Raw genomic sequence first — 20,223 nt, 5'->3', positions numbered from 1 at the left:
TGACTGCTTAGCACGACTGTCGATTGGCAAATGAAACCGCAGTATTTGGTATATCTGAGCTGCAGTCCAAGCAGCATTGCCGCTACTTTTAACTTTCCACAATGTTCCAGTTGTAGTTGCTGTATTTAATGTGTTTCAACAACATTTCCATGTTCTTGTATGTTTCTTCCATGTGTGCAGCATAGCCACGTTGTATGAAAAGAAAATTACCATTGTGTAACAAGACCGCCTTCAGACTTAACACTGAGAAAGCTAGCAGATGGGCTAATACCAACACAATAACACAGTAGTGGAACAAGAATCGATATACTAGAAATACAAAGCAAGTCCATTAAAAAAATAATATAAAAATCTCATGTTTATTCATTACAAAATTCTGTACAAAAAATAGAAAATATGGGGAATGTATTCACATGACTCAAGAAACTACCACATGTAAATGTGATCGGGAAGTAATGAAGGGGACACTACTTATCAAAGTAAAAAATACAAGCACATGGCTGCAAAATGGATATGTAAGGAAATCAGCCTAAAAATAACTAGCATAGTGCATAACATCAAAGCAGGCTACTATAAGTAAAGCCATGTGCGCACTCATGAAATTGCAAGAAGAATAAACATAATGAGAAACAATGTATCCTACACTTACTGAACAGATGCACAAGTACCTTGATGAGCATTTCGCCTCCAGGCTTCCAAGTGTCATATCCATTTCAAGGACATTCACGTGGCCAAATCATGACAGGAATCTGCGATCATAAGATTCCAGGTCAGAGCGTGTCCTCTACTGCACACCTAAATAGGTGATGCTTTGAGGCTGCCAATGAAAAAAGGAACGTTGCAGATGGACCACTTCATCATTCTCAAAGGACACATATAAACATTCTTTCTTTGTGAGGATCAACTTTAAATTGCTATTACTATTGAGGCTGGTCAGGGGAGGCTCCCGCGTGGCACAGTAACAGGTCGGTCGCTCTTGCAGAGTGATTGCCATAGCTATCGGGTCTCCTGTACAGCAGAGACTCGGTAGCTATGGCTACCACTCTGCAGGAGCAGCCACCATCTTTAAGAACCCCCCACCCGGTCCCCTATCTTTCATATGTCTTCAGAGCGCACTGCCCCCCCCCCCTTCTGCAGCTGGAGAGCATCACTCACGTCTCCCCTCCCAGTACCCGCCCACACTCTCCTAAGCCCTGCCTTCTCTATAATACCAGTCTAGGGAGGCAGGTGCGCAGGGCGCTCTGAAGCCACATGAAGGACAGATGACTGGACCAGCAGAGGGCAGCGGCAGCAGGTAAGTTGAGCGAAGTTCACGAGTAGATAGATATTACTGTACATAGACAAGTCAATGTACAGTAGTATCTATCTACTCGTGAACTTGCCTCGTCGTCCTCACAGCAGCGCAGCACACAGTGATTCACTTGCTGCATTCGGACTATAAGACGCACCCCCATTTTCCTCCCATATTTGGAGGGAAAAAAGTGCGTCTTATAGACTAAAAATACGGTAATAATCTCAAATTCTAAGTAAACTAATCATTCAATAATTATAGAATAAACTAGTCACTAATACAGAGAAACTAAAACATGGTCAAAGTAAACTATAGCCAATTATTTACCTGCAGTCATGTTAGGGATCAACAAGCTCAGAATAGGACATATACACTCACCGGCCACTTTATTAGGTACACCTGTCCAACTGCTCGTTAACACTTAATTTCTAATCAGCCAATCACATGGCGGCAACTCAGTGCATTTAGGCATGTAGACATGGTCAAGACAATCTCCTGCAGTTCAAACTGAGCATCAGTATGGGGAAGAAAGGTGATTTGAGTGCCTTTGAACGTGGCATGGTTGTTGGTGCCAGAAGGGCTGGTCTGAGTATTTCAGAAACTGCTGATCTACTGGGATTTTCACGCACAACCATCTCTAGGGTTTACAGAGAATGGTCCGAAAAAGAAAAAACATCCAGTGAGCGGCAGTTCTGTGGGCGGAAATGCGTTGTTGATGCCAGAGGTCAGAGGAGAATGGCCAGACTGGTTCGAGCTGATAGAAAGGCAACAGTGACTCAAATAGCCACCCGTTACAACCAAGGTAGCCAGAAGAGCATCTCTGAATGCACAGTACGTCGAACTTTGAGGCAGATGGGCTACAGCAGCAGAAGACCACACCGGGTGCCACTCCTTTCAGCTAAGAACAGGAAACTGAGGCTACAATTTGCACAAGCTCATCGAAATTGGACAATTGAAGATTGGAAAAACGTTGCCTGGTCTGATGAGTCTCGATTTCTGCTGCGACATTCGGATGGTAGGGTCAGAATTTGGCGTCAACAACATGAAAGCATAGATCCATCCTGCCTTGTATCAACTGTTCAGGCTGGTGGTGGTGGTGTCATGGTGTGGGGAATATTTTCTTGGCACTCTTTGGGCCCCTTGGTACCAATTGAGCATCGTTGCAACGCCAAAGCCTACCTGAGTATTGTTGCTGACCATGTCCATCCCTTTATGACCACAATGTACCCAACATCTGATGGCTACTTTCAGCAGGATAATGCGCCATGTCATAAAGCTGGAATCATCTCAGACTGGTTTCTTGAACATGACAATGAGTTCACTGTACTCCAATGGCCTCCACAGTCACCAGATCTCAATCCAATAGAGCATCTTTGGGATGTGGTGGAACGGGAGATTCGCATCATGGATGTGCAGCTGACAAATCTGCGGCAACTGTGTGATGCCATCATGTCAATATGGACCAAAATCTCTGAGGAATGCTTCCAGCACCTTGTTGAATCTATGCCACGAAGAATTGAGGGAGTTCTGAAGGCAAAAGGGGGTCCAACCCGTTACTAGCATGGTGTACCTAATAAAGTGGCCGGGGAGTGTAGATAGACATATATAGGAGTTATGGTAAGGCCGGAGACTGAAATAGAGATATCAGGGTTTGGTCTGTTAGATGGTGGAAACAGCAGTAGTTCAGTCTTGGAGAGATTCAGTTTCAGATCGAGGGCAGACATGATATTTGAGACAGCAGAGAGACAGTCACTGGTAAAGAGAGAAGAGCAGGGGGCATAGGACCGAGCCCTGAAGAAGCCCCAAATACTAGAGGAAGGGACAAAACCCACAAAATGATGCACTGAAAGTGCAGCCTGAGAGATAAAAGGAGAACCAAGAGAGCATGTGTCCGTGAGGCTGACAGAGCGAAGCATAGTGTGGAGAAGTTGGTGATAGCTATCTCTGGTCTCTGTATACAGGGAATCACTATAGGATTTGCTGTCAATTCTGAAAATTTCATCTGACTTTGGCCACATACATAGCACTTGCGATATAGAGAGAACCAGCAGTCACTGGACACATTTGTCTATATTGCCACGGCTCTGCATCACAATATGCATTCCCTCGCCTGCAACAGGGGATCACGGTAGGGTCACCTTTTATATTATTAATAGAATTCAGCAATTGAAACTATATTCTCCTTTGTATTTAATACATTATATATTTTGACAATTTGTGTGGTCAATTTAAGTTGCCCCAAGGTTAGCACGTATATATTAATATTCTGGGGATATTTCACCTTCCGATATAACCCATCCCTAGACACTAATTTTACCAATAACAAGTAAGGTAAGACAAGTAGAGTTTTATTTAGTTTTCTTTTCTTACATTTTTGCTGCTGTCTTTGCATCTATTTTTTTTGTATATACATGTTCACACTGGGGCTCTACGCCACAGCGGCTCTGTTATGATTAATTGTAAGAGGAAAATGTTTGTTCTCGTACCGTGTTAGCCAGTGGGTAGGAAATATAAAAAATAAATAAATTTGATAGTCTTTAGTAGTTGATACCTTTTTAAAGGCTAACTAATAATGATGACAGATTCCAACGTTTCGGAACTCTAGGCTCCTTTCTCAACTAAATTTAAAAAATATTTCTGAAGGATGCATATTTATGTACAAAATGACATATAGGGATGGAATTCCAGGAAGAAGGGGAGTAGAGGGTTATTAGTTATTGGTAGAAACAATGTAAACAATTCCAGGTTCTTATCAGTTCTCAGGGTCTCAGGTCAGTGATTTCTGTAAGATGCCATAAACCCATGTGACAGATTTAACCCCTTCTCCAGTGTTTGAAGCAGGGTCATAAGTTTATATTCATAAATCCGTCACTCTTTCCTTGATTTAAAATTCCCTCTTAAAACTAAAATTTTCAAGTGATTGGTCCTATGATTGGTATTATGATCCTCATTGCAGAAATGTTTTGACACGGGAAGGTCCATTCTTCATTCTCTAATTGTATGGCGATGTGAATTCATACGCATTCTAAGCTGCTGTCCGGTCTCTCCAACATACAGATTTTCAGTGGGACATTTGGTGCACATTATTAAATACACTACGTTACGTGTGTTACAGGTGAACATACCTCGGACCTGGCATCTTACAGAAATCACTGACCTGAGACCATGAGAACTGATAAGAACCTGGAATTGTTTACATTGTTTCTACCAATAACTAATAACCCTTTACCCCCCTTCCTCCTAGAATTCTATCCCTATGTGCTCTTTTGTACATAAATATGCATCCTTCAGAAATGGGTTTTAAATTTACTTGAGATAGGAGTCTAGAGTTCTGAAACGTTGTAATCTGTCATCATTATTAGTTAGCCATTAAAAAGGTATCAACTACTGAAGACTATCAAGTTGTTTTGTTTTTTTTGTTGTTTTTTTATATTTCCTACCCACTGGCTAACACGGCTCGAGAACAAACTCTCTCCCTTGTAGGCAAACAGGTTTTTGGTTTTTTTTAAAAAAAAATGTTAAATCCCACTTGTATAGCAGACTCTGTTATACACTCATCATTCAATGACTTCTAGAGCTGCTGGATATCCTTCTTTCTCGTGATTCCAGGAGATGCTAATTATCCATAGGGGTCTTTATACCAATATGAACTAGGAGGGGGCTTTCATGACTGTGTCTGAACAAGTGGATGTTACTATATATGGTATAGCTGCAATGTGAGTGTTTAGGAAATGTGTGCACTCGATGACAGGAATTTGAAGAAATGTTTAGATCAGTAACAGAAAAGTATCCATAAATACAAATTGATCAGTAACAGAAATTATCCTATAGATGGACAGCAAGAAATAACTACAGACTTATCAGAAAGACATTAACCTTATCATATCACATCAATAAGACACTATGATTTTGTGGAAAAACATGTTCTATTACATCCCTCTCCACGTACTGGTAACTTTGACACAATGATTGGAAAGTCTCCAAGATAATATAAGTGCATACTTTTCGGGAGAGTCTCAAACTAAAGCACAGGAGACATCAGGTTTCACTGGTCAATTCCAATGCCTCAGGCCTCATCATTTGGAAAGACGTGAGACGTGATGCGTCGATCTAGCTTATGTAGGAGGCAGTCCCTACAAATTTCGGAGCGTAATAGATGGTAGCTCCAGAGCTACCAAGAAGTCCAGAAAATCTGTTACATCTTTCAATTGGTAGCACCAGCCTTCCTTATGGACCACTAAATTCAACTGGAAGCCCTAGAAATATTGCAGCCTTAGGGGGCACTGAGTCTTGTGCTGGAGCAATGTAGGATAGGACAGGTCTTGAAGTTAGACTAGCACCATCAAACTCCACTGTGTCAAAATTTCTCACCCACTGCATAATTTCTTATTTAACACTATAATGGTGCAAAAGGCAAATGTCATCATGAGGCTTGTTGGGGTTTAAGTGAACAGTCCCCAGGGCATGGTGCTCTGCCTATTTCCAGCCTCTCTGTAACTGAGCAATCAAGCAACTTGCTAAAGATACCCTGCATTGTTAGATTGGGATGAGATCTACAGTTTTTGTCGATTCATGTCGACTCCGGATTCGTATGTTATTACTTCTGCTGTGATTCTCAGTGTCATCATGTAGTTGGTATAGCTGAGGAGTGAAGGCACCAATTGGACTGAGGTCCCTTCTCTTCTGAACCTTTTGGACCCGGAGTGGCCAGGAATGAAAACCAGAGGAGCTAATATACAGGTTCATCTCAATAAATTAGTATATCATCAAAAAGCTATTTTTTTTTTTTTTTTTTTAGTAATTCAGTTGAAAAAGTGAAACACATATATTGAGTCATTACAAACAGAGTGAACATTTTCAACTTAATTTATGTTAATGATTATGGCTTATAGCTAAGGAAAACCCAAAGGTCATTATCTCAGAAAATTAGAATATTATATAAGACCAACTGTAAAAAAAAATATTTAACACCGAAATGTTGGCCAAATGAAAAGTATGTACAGTTAATGCACTCAATACTTGGTGGGGGCTCCTTTTGCATGAATGACTATTTCAGTGCGGCAATGTGGCATCAGGGCGAGCAGTCTGTGGCACTGCAGAGGTGTTAGGGAATCCTAGGTTGCTTTGATAGCAGCCTTCAGCTTGTCTGCATTGTTGTGTTTGGTATCATCTTCCTTTTGACAATACCCCATAGATTCTCTATGGGGTTTTGATCAGGCGAGTTTGCTGGCCAATCAAACACAGTGATAAACCAGGTATTGGTACTTTTGGCAGTGTGGACAGGTGCCAAGTCCTGTTGGAAAATGAAAATTCCATCTCCAAAAAGCTTGTCGGCAGAGGGAAGCATGAAGTGCTCTAGAATTTCCTGGTAGATGGCTGCACTGACTTTGGTCATGATAAAACACAGTGGACGTACACCAACACCATCACTGATTGTGGAAACTTCACTCTACACCTCAAGCAGCTTGGATTGTGTACAGCCTCTCCACTCTTCCTCTAGACACTGGGACCTTGATTTCCAAATGAAATATAAAATTTACATTCATCTGAATACAACACATTTGACCACTGAGCAACAGTCCAGTTTTTTCTCTCCAGTTTTGTTCTCTCCTTGGCCCAAGTAAGACTCTGGCATTGTCTTTTGGTCATGAGTGGCCTGATACATGGAATGCGACACTTGTAGCCGATGTCCTGGAAACATCTGTGTGTGGTGGCTCTTGAATCTCTGACTCCAGCAGCAGTCCATTCCTTGTTAATCTCCCACAAATTTTTGATTGGCCTTTTCCTAACAATCCTGCAGTTATCCCGCTTGCTTGTGCACCTTTTCCTTACTAACCCTCTCGCCTCTCTTTCCCCTCCTTCCTCACTACACCCCCTCTCTGTTTCTCTGGCTATCCTGTCCTTCCCTGCCTACTCAGCCCAACCTCTGATCTATATTACTGTTACGGTTCTGTGTATGTATATAAATAATATTTTTTAAACGACAGAACCTCTAGTCTGCAGAACACTAGAGGACACTGCTTGTAGAAGAGGAAAAGAGAGGGCCCCTTGCCAGTACATGGCAGGGAAAGAGTCAAAGAAACATTCCAGTAAAAAAAATAAATTTGCACTCCTTCCTCTACCCCATATGTAGTGTTATGTTAATGAATAATTTACTTGACAGCTTAAGGGTGAATTCACACTACGTAAACGGCAGCTTATTCTGAACTTAAAACATGTTCAGAATCAGCGGCGTATAAAGCAGTACCCATTCATTTCAATGGGAGCCGGCATACGAGCTCTCCCCATTGAAATGAATGGGCTGCTTTTTTCACTCCGAGCACTCCCATTGAAGTGAATGGGAAGTGCTCGCGTGTACGGCTAGCTCTGCTCATTCCGAGCCGTACATGCAAGCACTTCCCATTCACTTCAATGGGATTGCTCGTGAAAAAAGCAGCCCATTCATTTCAATGGGGAGCGCTCGTATGCCGGCTCCCATTGAAATGAATGGGAACTGCTTTATACGCCGCTGATTCTGAACGTGTTTTACGTTCAGAATAAGCTGCCGTTTACGTAGTGTGAATTCACCCTTATTGTGAAATTATACACTCTGCGATCTCTTCTCTGCTCATGTGCACACAGTGGGGCAGATTTATTATGTAGGATGCACCTTGGGTTTGAGACTTCTTGAATGGCAGTTGCAGCAATAATTGTCAATTTTGGGTTGTTTGGATCTCATGATTAGCACTTTATATAACCCCTTCCCGACATTCGCCGTAATAGTACGGCGCTGCAGGGAAGGGCTTCCCGCAAACCGCCGTACTATTACTGCGGATGCATGGTGCGCACACAGAAACTGTGTGCGCACCATGCACAGCGGGTGTCAGCCGTAATACACGGCTGACAATGCCCCGTAACACCCGCGGTCGGAACCGGGTCCGATCGCGGGTGTTAACCCCTGAGATGCCGGTGATCAACATGACCACCAGCACCTCCGGGGTTACAACGTCATATGGTGCCGATCGGCACCCCCCGCGCCGGTTTCGGGGGGTGCCGGTGTTCGTAGGGGGCAGCCCGGGGTCTGATCAGTGACCCCGGGTCTGCCCCTTCACTTACCCCGTCCTCGCGCCTGGCCGATCCTGCCGTAAATGAAGCTGTCAGCCTGTGCGTCTACACAGGCTGACAGCTTCCTATACTCTGCAATACACGTGTAACACGTGTATTGCAGCGTATCTCTATTGAAGCAGTGATCAGCCGATCACTGCTTCAATCCCCCATGGGGACAGAAAAAAAAAGTGAAAAAAAAGTCAAAATAAAAAAGTTTAAATAAGTTTAAAATAAATTATAAATAAATAAAGCCCCAAAAATCCCTTTTTCCCCATATAAAATGTTTTATTATGTAAAATAAAGAAAAATAGAAAAAAACATTACATATTTGGTATCGCCGCGTCCGTAATAACCTGAACAATAAAATTAAAACATTATTTAACCCGAACGGCGAATGTCGTAAAAAAAAACGTAGAAAACCGCACAAAATAATGATTATTCACCACCTTTCCCTTACAAAATGTTCAATAAAAAGTAATCAAATGGTCAGATGAAAACCAAAATGGTACCAATAAAAAGAAGAGGTCTTCCCGCAAAAAATAAGCCCTCAACCAGCTCTGTCTAGCGAAAAATAAAAACGTTATGCCTTTCAGAAGATGGCGATGCAAAAACAATAGATTTTTTTCCCTGAATTGAATTCTATTCTGCACAAATAGCAACGCATTAAAAAATCATATAAATGAGGTATCGCCGTAACCGTACCGACCCGCAGAATAAAGGTAACATGTTACTTATGCTGTACGCTGCACGGGAAAAAAAAAAATGCTAAAAAGCAATGCCAGAATTGATGTTTCCTTTTACATCCCACCCAGAAAGAGTTAATAAAATGTAGTCAATAAGTTACACGCCCCAAAATGGTGGCATTGAAAAGTACATCTAATACCGCAAACACCAAGCCCTCATATGGCCACATTGCCAGAAAATAAAAATAAAAATCTACCTTGTACAATGTGAAGACAAAAACCCCAAAAGTCGCCAAATCATTAGGACATAAGTGGCTGCGACTAGAAGGAAATATGTAAGCGGTGCGAGCGTTTTCAGGGGACACCCCATATTTAGAGCTTATGAGAGAGCATACACCAGCGCTGACCCCCCAGAATGGGGACCCTTCTTCTTCAGGACCTCTGCAATTCTCCCTGGCATGCTTTCAATCAACTTCTGGACCAAATCCTGACTGATAACAGTCCATTCTTGCACAATCAATGCTTGCATTTTGTCAGAATTTGTAGGTCTTTGTCCACCCGTCTCTTGATGATTGACCATAAGTAATGGGATTAAGATCTGGGGAGTTTCCAGGCCATGGACCCAAAATCTCTATGTTTTGTTCCCTGAGCCATTTAGTTATCACCTTTGTTTTATGGCAAGGTGCTCCATCATGCTGGAAAAGGCATTGTTGATCGCCAAATAGCTCTTGGACGGTTGGGAGAAGTTGATCTTGGAGGACATTCTGGTACCATTCTTTATTCATGGCTGTGTTTTAAGGCAAGACTGTGAGAGAGCCGATTCCCTTGGCTGAGAAGCAACCCCACACATGAATGGTTTCAGGATGCTTTACAGTTGGCACGAGACAAGACTGGTGGTAGCGCTCACCTCGTCTTCTACAAATAAGCTGTTTTTCAGATGTCCCAAACAATCGAAAAGGGGATTCATCAGAGAAAATGACTTTACCCCAGTCCTCAGCAGTCCACTCCCTGTATCTTTTGCAGAATATCAGTCTGTCCCTGATGTTTTTTCTGGAGAGAAGTGGCTTCTTTGCTGCCCTCCTTGAGACCAGGCCTTGCTCCAAGAGTCTCCGCCTCACAGTGCGTGCAGATGCACTCACACCTGCCTGCTGCCATTCCTGAGCAAGTTCTGCACTGCTGGTAGCCCGATCCCGCAGCTGAAACACTTTTAAGAGACGGTCCTGGCGCTTGCTGGTCTTTCTTGGGCGCCCTGGAGCCTTTTTGCCAACAACGGAACCTCTCTCCTTGAAGTTCTTGATGATGCGATAGATTGTTGACTGAGGTGCAATCTAGCTGCGATACTCTTCCCTGTTAGGCCATTTTTGTGCAGTTCAATGATGACTGCACGTGTTTCTTTAGAGATAACCATGGTTAACAGAAGAGAAACAATGATGCCAAGCACCAGCCTCCTTTTAAAGTGTCCAGTGGTGTCATTCTTACTTAATCATGACAGATTGATCTCCAGCCCTGTACTCATCAACACCCACACCTGTGTTAATGGAGCAATCACTGAAATGATGTTAGCTGGTCCTTTTAAGGCAGGACTGCAATGATATTGAAATGTGTTTTGGGGGATAAAGTTCATTTTCTAGGCAAATATTGACTTTGCAAGTAATTGCTGTTAAGCTGATCACTCTTTATAACATTCTGGAGTATATGCAAATTGCCATTAGAAAAAATGAAGCAGTAGACTTTGCAAAAATTAATATTTGTATCATTCTCAAAACTTTTGGCCACGACTGTACCTCAAAAACCTCTCCAGAATCCACTTTTTTTTTCTCACTGTGGAAACATTAAAAACCCTCTCTCTGATTCAGTCTCATCTTGACTATGGCAATTCTCTTCTAATTGGTATTTCACTTACTTAACTCTCCCCTCTACAATATGTACAGATGCATCTGCGTGTGCCAGTAATTGCACTGGTTACCATTCCACCACAGAATACAATTTAAAACGATCACACTCTTCTATGAATCCCTCCATAGCACGTAACATTTCCTCCCTGGTCGCAGTCTGCCACTCTGTTCTCTTCGTTCTGCCAATGACCTTAGACTTGCATCTTAAAACATCCCCCTCCCATCAACAAGAGTTATCTCAAGCTGCAGCGATGCTCTGGAATGCTCTACCATAGACAATCAAATTAGTATCCAACTACAGCAGCTTCAAACATACATTAAAAACACATCTTTTTATGCTGGCTTATCACATAACCTGCTACACTTCCTCACACTAAACTAACATTTCTTATCCTACGCTATCCTTTCTAAAGAATCAGACCCCCTCCATCCTTAAGTTATCCTGCACTTCACTCACTTAGTATTTATATATTCACAGATATTGATTCCTGGCTCATACAGTTATATGATCTCATTTATTAAAAAATGGCTTGACCATTGTACCAAACAAGCCCTCTTACTTCTTATGCCTACCTATTCCCTCATAGATTGTAAGCCAGCAGGGGTTTGGTTTGTTAATTATTCTGTCATATTATAATGTCTAGCATTGTCTGTTCATGTCCCGTTTTGATTTGTAAAGTGCTACTGAGTATGTTGGGAATATATAAATAAAATTATTATTATTCTTATATTATTATTCTTACTACTATCATTTCTTAGTTTAGGTATTTAAAAATAATGATAAATTATATTTTTTCAACCTTAATAATTCATATTAACAAAAAATGTATTGTTTAATTTTTTTTATTTTTTTTTAAATTAGAAATGACTCTTAATGGAGAAAGTGTTTTAACTGAGCAAGATGATGCATCACAGAGTACAGAGGGTCCTGAACCTCAGCAGGTTTGTCTGATAAACTGGTCCAATAGTAGTTCCATAGCACTGGTGTATTACTAGATCTCGACAGACTAACAGATGTACCCTTTATCTTTGTTCTGTTTTGTAGATTCTTACAGTTGCCCTTCACAATGTCTCTTCTGTGTCACATCTTTTTGGAGATAATTTCACAGTTTCTGTCAAAGCCTTTGACATGAGCTGTGCTCAAAAATTTGAAGATTTGAAAGGTAAATATGAGGATGGAGTAATTCTTATGGTAAATATATAACCATAATTTTTTCAATCTGTGTACTGCAGTCATTTCATTCCGTTTATTTCATTGTCTCTCTTTAAACCTGCTGAAGCTCTATAGGGTCCTTACTGTCGTTTTCCATGTCATTTGTTTACATTTATGCGTGATAACCCCTTCCCGACATCCATCAAAAGCCACCATAGTATTAGGCCCCGTTCACACGGGGAGCAGAAGGGCGGATTTTGGCACCGAGAGTGACGCGGGGAGCCATTCTCGGGCCAAAGTATGACTGTCGCGGCTTACGACAGTCGCGGCTACCCCCTCCGGAGTAGGCTCAAATGAATGGGCCGACTCCGGAGGTTGCTGCTGTGAGGCGGAAGCCGCATTTTGTTGAGTCCTCCTGAAGAAAGGGCAGCTCGCTTTTTTTTTCTGCTAGCGGCAACAAGAACGCTAGTGGTCTCCATAGACTACCATTGTGAAGGGGTGGATTATTACGTGGATTCCGAGCCATAATCCGCCCCCTCTGTGCCCATGTGAACTAGCCCTTACAGCGGAAGACAGGTATCATAAGCTGTGTGAGTACCATAGCGTGTGTCAGCTGTTATATACGGTTGCTACTTTTCTCGAACACCCGTGGTCAGAACTGAACTGCGATCGCGAGTGTTAACCTGAGTGATACTGCAGTCAAACATGATTGTGACATCTCAAGAGGTTTTACTACATATTGGGGCACTGATCAACCTCCCCATCATGTGTTTGGTGTATTGATTTGGCAGCCCAGTAGTAAATTCAGTGAAACAACTGTGGATGCAAAATGCCAACTATACCCCCAAATTTTCTTGGGGGTCTAATTATCATAATGAAGTCATTTGTTGGTGCACATTTCTATAGTCGGGATAAATTACTTAACACATTGTGGGGTGCATTTCTCCTTTAACCCCTTGTAAAAAATTAAACATTTTGAGTTAAAGCAACATTTTATAGGTAAGAATGTAATTTTCCATTTTGATTGCCCAATTCTGTGAAACGCCTCGCATTCCCTTATGTACATGTATGTGAAAATGCACGAAGGGGTTAAAATTCCTAGTCCTGGTTTGTTAATGGGGGCTTTCCAGTACATTACAAATAAGCTTTAAATGAACCAGTCAGGTGTTTGTTCCACCATAAACAGTACCATTTCGGTCAAGATTACAGAAATGCACCAATGGGAAGGGAATTACTTGACTCTGCACAGCAGTATATGATGGAAAAACCAACTCTTTCTCTTTAAACCAGCTAAACATGGACAAAAGGTTACCCAACCATTTCCAAGCATTTTGGAACATTTCTTGTCTGTGTCAGACACCAGGAAGTGGAGCACAGCGTATAGGACCCTGGCAGCCTCGGAGAAGAGGGACATTGGGGAAAGACGAGTAACTTTTTGTCATGTCTAGGTGATTTAAATTTATTTTTTAACATGCTAGAAAACTACTTTAGGGTAAGGCCCCTACCTATGGCATGGCTGTAATTAGAGATGAGCGAATTTTTTAAAAATTGTATTCGGCCACTTCACCGAATTTTCCGAAACTATTTGATTCAATCTGAATTAACTTGCGGCAAATTGTTTTAAAAAATAGCTATTTCCTGGTTGCAGAGAGCCTGTATAATGTAGAACACTCTGCCGTGCAGTAACACGCACAGGGAGGCTGCTGTGGTAGTGAAACAATACTGTGAGTGAGTATGACATGCATATGACCGGCGTCACCCTGTCTAAGTTTCTGTTGATGTTACTGATTATTTTGCCCTTTCTCTGAACCCATCATAGCAATAACCCCCCTTAAAAAATGGATTCTGTCTGTTGAGCGTCAGTCAAAAAACCAGGAGTGGATCCAAAACAGAGATGACATGTGAATGGAATATTTGCATGTCTTCTGTGTTATGTACCCACTCTTGCTTTTGGCTACCAAACCATAAGCCATTTCTGATGGGACCATACAGGCCTTACAGCTGCTACACAGACAGGATCTGTTGTACTTCTCATTTGACAGATCAGAAGAAAGGTCAAATAAATGATGATGTCAACCAGGCCAAAAAAGCAAAATAGTGGCCCAGTCATAGAGTGGAAAGGGTGGGACCAACATGAGAAGTGACATAGTAGCAGCAGCATGAGGAGGCCACAGAGTGTTAAGTGTAAGGATCCAGTTCTGTTTTTACGTTTCACCTGTCTGTGGGCAAGTCTGCCTCGTTGTAAGATGGCCGCTATAGCTTCGGTGGCCATCTTGCCTGCTCTTGAGGCTATATTAATGAATGCACCTGTGTTCCTCCCTGCTTGAGTATCAGTCAGATCTTTGTCTCGGCTGCCTCTAGCTCTCCGCCTCTATTGTGAAGAGAGTCCTGTGGTTCTCTTGTTCCAGAGTTCTGCCATTTCCTACCATACCTGCATCTAGATACCTGTCTTCCTCCCGGCTGTTGCCCTTCAGCTTATCCCCTCAGCTGCACATGAGCTCCCCCTGATTGATTCAGTCTCTCATCAGGAAAACCTCTAGTGCTACACAACCTGCCTTTTACTACCGGCCGAACGCTACCCAGCTGTGCTGCAACTGACTGTAAGTTCGTCTCTTCTTTGCTGTAACTATTGTCTGCTGTGCATTTCCCCTATCAGCCATAGGTGTCCACAAGAGCATTCACACATAGTGTAACAGGATACTCAAGCCGCACAAGATGGAGGCCGCTGAGTCTGGGGACTTGGAGACCCGTGTTAAGAGAATACAGCAATACACAACTTCTTTGTATACAGAGTTGCAGTCGCTAAAGTCCAAGATAAATTCTCTAGAGATACAAGCTAACAAAAATGTGCAGGATCTTGGCAAAGCGATGCAGGACTTGCATACACGGACAACCGCGGTTGAGGCTTTGAAGTCAGCTCCCCCCGTAGTACTGAGCCCCCCAAAATTGCCACCATTTAGGTTTGGTGGAGACCGCGACAAGTACCGTGGCTTTGTAAACCAGTGTAAACTCTATTTTGATGCACATATCGGTCAATTTCCAAATGATCGCGCCAAGGTACTCTGCATCATCATGCTTCTGACACACAAGGCTCTAGCATGGGCAAACCCGCTAATTGAGACCGCTGATCCTTGTCTAGATAGTCTGACTCAGTTCCTTGATGGCATGGCCCTGATGTTTGATGATCCTAATCGTCGCGCCACTGCAGAGACCAACTTACTGGCGCTTCGACAGGGCCGACGTACGGTCACAGAGTATGCCATGGAATTTAAGAGATGGGCAGTGGACACGACTTGGAAATCTGAGGCGCAACTACCGTTGTTCAGGAGAGGATTATCCAGCGCCATTAAGGACGAACTGGCCCGTTCTGAGGCTCCCTCCAAGTTTGAAGAGTATGTACACCATTGCATACGGATTGATATCCGCTTATCCGAACGAAGACAAGAGAGATGGGCAGCAATGAATCGCAGGGACAGCCCACCAGCATTTTCTCCTGCATTTCCCAAGGAACCTTCTAATAGGCCCCCACAGGAGACTGAGCCAATGCAACTAGATGTTGTACAGAGGTCTGAGAGTAATGCTCGTAGGGAACGCCGGCTGCGTGACGGTCTATGTCTCTATTGTGGGGAGTCCGGTCACTTTCTCATAAATTGCCCGAATCGACCTCGCAGGACTGTCGCAGCCGTGGCCGAAGGAGATTTGTCTGACTGTGAATCAGAAGCCTCAGAAGCGTCACAGCCTTTGAATGCAGTTATTCAGACCCTGTCGTCGGTGGCTTCACACCTGGAGAAGAGGAAGAAGGAGACCCATTGCCTCCTGCCAATTCAGATTTGGACCAACACTCGTTGGATTTCCACCTCAGCAATGGTGGATTCCGGAGCTAGTGGCAACTTCATGGATCTGGCCTTTGCTAAAGAACATGGTATCGCAACCCAACATAGGGCCTCACCCGTGCTTATGGAGACTGTGGATGGTTCCCCCCTGGTATCGGGGCCAATAGATCAGGAAACCAGACCCCTAAGGGTATCCATGCCGCCTGATCATCAGGAAGAACTATCCTTCATGCTTATCTCCTCTCCTCATTTTCCAGTAATCCTAGGCCTCCCATGGTTGAAAAAGCAGAACCCAGCTATCAACTGGGAAACTAGAGAGTTACGCTTCCCTGCAAAGAAGAAGTCAGCCATTTGCCCGGTCACATCTGCTCCTGGCAATCCTTCTAACCTTTTTTCATCAGTCTATTCTGACTTCTTGGGCGTGAGTGACAAGAAGAATGCAGATAAACTTCCACCACACCGGCCATATGACTGTCCAATTGAGCTTTTGCCCGGTGCAGCAATACCGTTTGGCCACATCTATCCTCTAGCCGGGCCGGAGTTAAAGGCCCTCAAGGACTACGTTGATGAAAACCTGGCAAAGGGGTTTATTCGTCCTTCCTCATCTCCAGCAGGTGCTCCAATCTTTTTTGTGAAAAAGAAGGACGGGTCCCTCAGACCCTGCATAGATTATCGGGAACTCAACAAAATCACTGTTAAAAACCGTTATCCACTTCCTCTAATCCCCGAACTTCTGGAACGAGTTCGCCATGCCAAGATTTTTTCCAAATTAGATCTTCGAGGAGCATACAACTTACTGCGGATTAGAAAAGGAGACGAGTGGAAAACTGCCTTTCGGTGTCGGTACGGACACTTTGAATATCTGGTCATGCCGTTTGGTCTATGCAATGCCCCAGCTGCTTTCCAACATTTGGTTAATGACATCTTCCGGGATCTCTTGGATCAGTTCATGGTGGTGTATTTGGACGATATCCTTATTTTTTCCAGCTCTCTACAAGAACATGAGGAACATGTGAAGATTGTTCTGGACCGCCTACGAGTAAACCAACTTTACATTAAACTCGAAAAATGCGAGTTCCACAAGACTGAGATCCAGTTTTTGGGCTATGTAATCTCACAACAAGGATTGTATATGGATATCAGTAAGATCCAAGCAATCATGGATTGGCCGGTCCCGAAGAATACCCGAGAGGTACAACGTTTCATAGGCTTTGCCAACTTTTACCGGCGCTTTATTAAGCACTTCTCAGAGATTGTCAGTCCCATTACCCAACTTACCAAGAAGGGGACAGTGTTCCGTTGGACACCCCAAGCCCAGGAGGCATTTACTCGCCTTAAGTCAAGGTTCACATCCGCCCCAGTATTAATACATCCTGATCCGGAGTTGGCATTTATAATAGAGGTGGACGCTTCAGACAGTGCCGTGGGAGCTGTCTTATCTCAGAGAACAGGAGAGAAGGGTCTCTTGCACCCTTGTGCATACTTCTCCCGAAAGTTATCTTCTGCTGAGAGGAATTACGATGTCGGAAACAAGGAACTGTTGGCGATCATCTCCGCGTTCAAAGAATGGAGGCATCATTTGCAGGGGGCTTCTCAGCAGATTGTCGTACTCACCGATCACCGTAATTTGGAGTTTGTCCGATCCACAAGATGTCTTTCTCCCCGACAGGTTCGCTGGAGCCTATTTCTAAACCAATTTAATTTTATCATCTCCTATCGACCGGGCTCCCGTAATGGCAAGGCTGACGCCCTTTCCCGGATGTTCTCTACCGAATCGGATTCGGCTCCCTCATTTGAGACTATAGTACCCGACGCCAATGTGGTGGGAGTGATACAGAATGAAGACTTAATTAACGCCTTTAAGGAAGCCTATGTCACTGATCCTCTCTTGTCCCAGCCGGCTAATGACGTTCATCTGACCTTTAAAAATGGAGTATGGTTCCAAGGCCAATGCCTCTACGTGCCTAAGTCTGCCAAACTAAGAGTACTAAGACTGATGCATGACTCCAAGGTGGCAGGTCATAAAGGGGTGCAGAAGACTCAGGAGTTCCTCTCACGATTCTTCTGGTGGCCGGGGTATCAGAGGGATGTTAAAGACTATGTCCGTTCTTGTGTCATCTGTGCCAGATGTAAGACACCTCGGTCTGCTCCGACTGGATTGCTACAACCTCTGCCAGTGCCTTCTCGTCCATGGGGATCCATATCTATGGACTTTATTGTCGAATTACCTATCTCTAAGGGTATGAATACCATTCTAGTTGTGGTTGATCGATTAACGAAGGCTGCCCACTTTATACCTTACCCCAGACTACCAACTGCTAAAGACACTGTGGAATTAATTATTCAAAATGTCTTTCGGCTGCACGGGGTCCCCGACGAAGTCATTTCTGATCGAGGAGCGCAATTCATGGCGAGATTCTGGCAAGGATTTTGTTCAGCATTAGACATTAAAGTCCGCTTGTCCTCTGCCTACCATCCGCAGTCAAACGGCCAGACCGAGAGGACCAATCAGACTTTGGAACAGTACCTGCGTTGTTTCATCAGTCATTTGCAGGATGATTGGCTGGATCTCCTTCCTCTGGCAGAATTCTCCTATAACAATTCCCAGAGTGCTTCTACAAAGGTGTCACCCTTCTATGCCAATCTGGGGTTCCACCCCAAAGTTTTTCCCAGGCTGCCAAGTGATGTCACCATACCGGCAGTTACGGAACGTGTGGCAATCATTCAGCAAAACTTGGAAGTGTTGAAGGAAACCTTGACTGCAGCTCAGGAGAGATATAAGAGATCAGCGGATCAGTCCCGCAGACCAGAACCCATATTCAAAGTTGGAGACTTAGTCTGGCTTTCTACAAAAAATTTAAAACTGAGAGTACCCTCCCCGAAGCTGGGGCAAAGATTTGTAGGACCATTTAAGATAAGTGCCATCATCAGTGCAGTGGCCGTTAGATTAAAGCTCCCCAACACCATGAAAATCCATCCAGTATTCCATGTTTCCCTATTGAAGGCTGCTATCCCTAATCCGTTCCCGGGACGCGCTGCCCAACCACCCGATTCAGTATTGATTGATGGTGAGGAACAATTTTTGGTGGAAGAGATTCTGGATTCTAGAATCCATAGGAACCAATTACAGTATCTGGTCAAGTGGGAAGGGTACCCGCCTGAAGAAAATTCTTGGGAACCTGTTGATAATATAAATGCTCCCCGTCTGGTGTCCAGGTTCCACCGAAGACATCCCGGTAAGCCTGCCCATAGGGTGTCCGGAGGCCACTCCTAAGATGGGGGTAGTGTAAGGATCCAGTTCTGTTTTTACGTTTCACCTGTCTGTGGGCAAGTCTGCCTCGTTGTAAGATGGCCGCTATAGCTTCGGTGGCCATCTTGCCTGCTCTTGAGGCTATATTAATGAATGCACCTGTGTTCCTCCCTGCTTGAGTATCAGTCAGATCTTTGTCTCGGCTGCCTCTAGCTCTCCGCCTCTATTGTGAAGAGTCCTGTGGTTCTCTTGTTCCAGAGTTCTGCCATTTCCTACCATACCTGCATCTAGATACCTGTCTTCCTCCCGGCTGTTGCCCTTCAGCTTATCCCCTCAGCTGCACATGAGCTCCCCCTGATTGATTCAGTCTCTCATCAGGAAAACCTCTAGTGCTACACAACCTGCCTTTTACTACCGGCCGAACGCTACCCAGCTGTGCTGCAACTGACTGTAAGTTCGTCTCTTCTTTGCTGTAACTATTGTCTGCTGTGCATTTCCCCTATCAGCCATAGGTGTCCACAAGAGCATTCACACATAGTGTAACAGGATACTCAAGCCGCACAAGATGGAGGCCGCTGAGTCTGGGGACTTGGAGACCCGTGTTAAGAGAATACAGCAATACACAACTTCTTTGTATACAGAGTTGCAGTCGCTAAAGTCCAAGATAAATTCTCTAGAGATACAAGCTAACAAAAATGTGCAGGATCTTGGCAAAGCGATGCAGGACTTGCATACACGGACAACCGCGGTTGAGGCTTTGAAGTCAGCTCCCCCCGTAGTACTGAGCCCCCCAAAATTGCCACCATTTAGGTTTGGTGGAGACCGCGACAAGTACCGTGGCTTTGTAAACCAGTGTAAACTCTATTTTGATGCACATATCGGTCAATTTCCAAATGATCGCGCCAAGGTACTCTGCATCATCATGCTTCTGACACACAAGGCTCTAGCATGGGCAAACCCGCTAATTGAGACCGCTGATCCTTGTCTAGATAGTCTGACTCAGTTCCTTGATGGCATGGCCCTGATGTTTGA

General features: G+C 43.8%; 1 protein-coding gene across 3 annotated transcripts in view; it reads left to right on the top strand.

Annotated features, from left to right (window-relative positions):
* Positions 1–20,223, top strand: part of BLTP3A (bridge-like lipid transfer protein family member 3A) — a 105,743-nt gene that overhangs the window by 66,924 nt on the left and 18,596 nt on the right. For all 3 annotated transcript variants that reach the window (XM_075264246.1, XM_075264247.1, XM_075264244.1), the window contains 2 exons: positions 11,818–11,897; positions 12,001–12,118. In XM_075264246.1, coding sequence (XP_075120347.1) covers positions 11,818–11,897; positions 12,001–12,118 — 198 coding nt within the window. The remainder of the gene's footprint in view (positions 1–11,817; positions 11,898–12,000; positions 12,119–20,223) is intronic.

The sequence above is a fragment of the Leptodactylus fuscus genome, chromosome 2, assembly GCF_031893055.1.
Source record: "Leptodactylus fuscus isolate aLepFus1 chromosome 2, aLepFus1.hap2, whole genome shotgun sequence".
NCBI lineage: Eukaryota > Metazoa > Chordata > Amphibia > Anura > Leptodactylidae > Leptodactylus > Leptodactylus fuscus.
The sequence above is the reverse complement of the archived record's forward strand: the minus strand, read 5'-3'. Positions and strand labels throughout refer to the sequence as shown.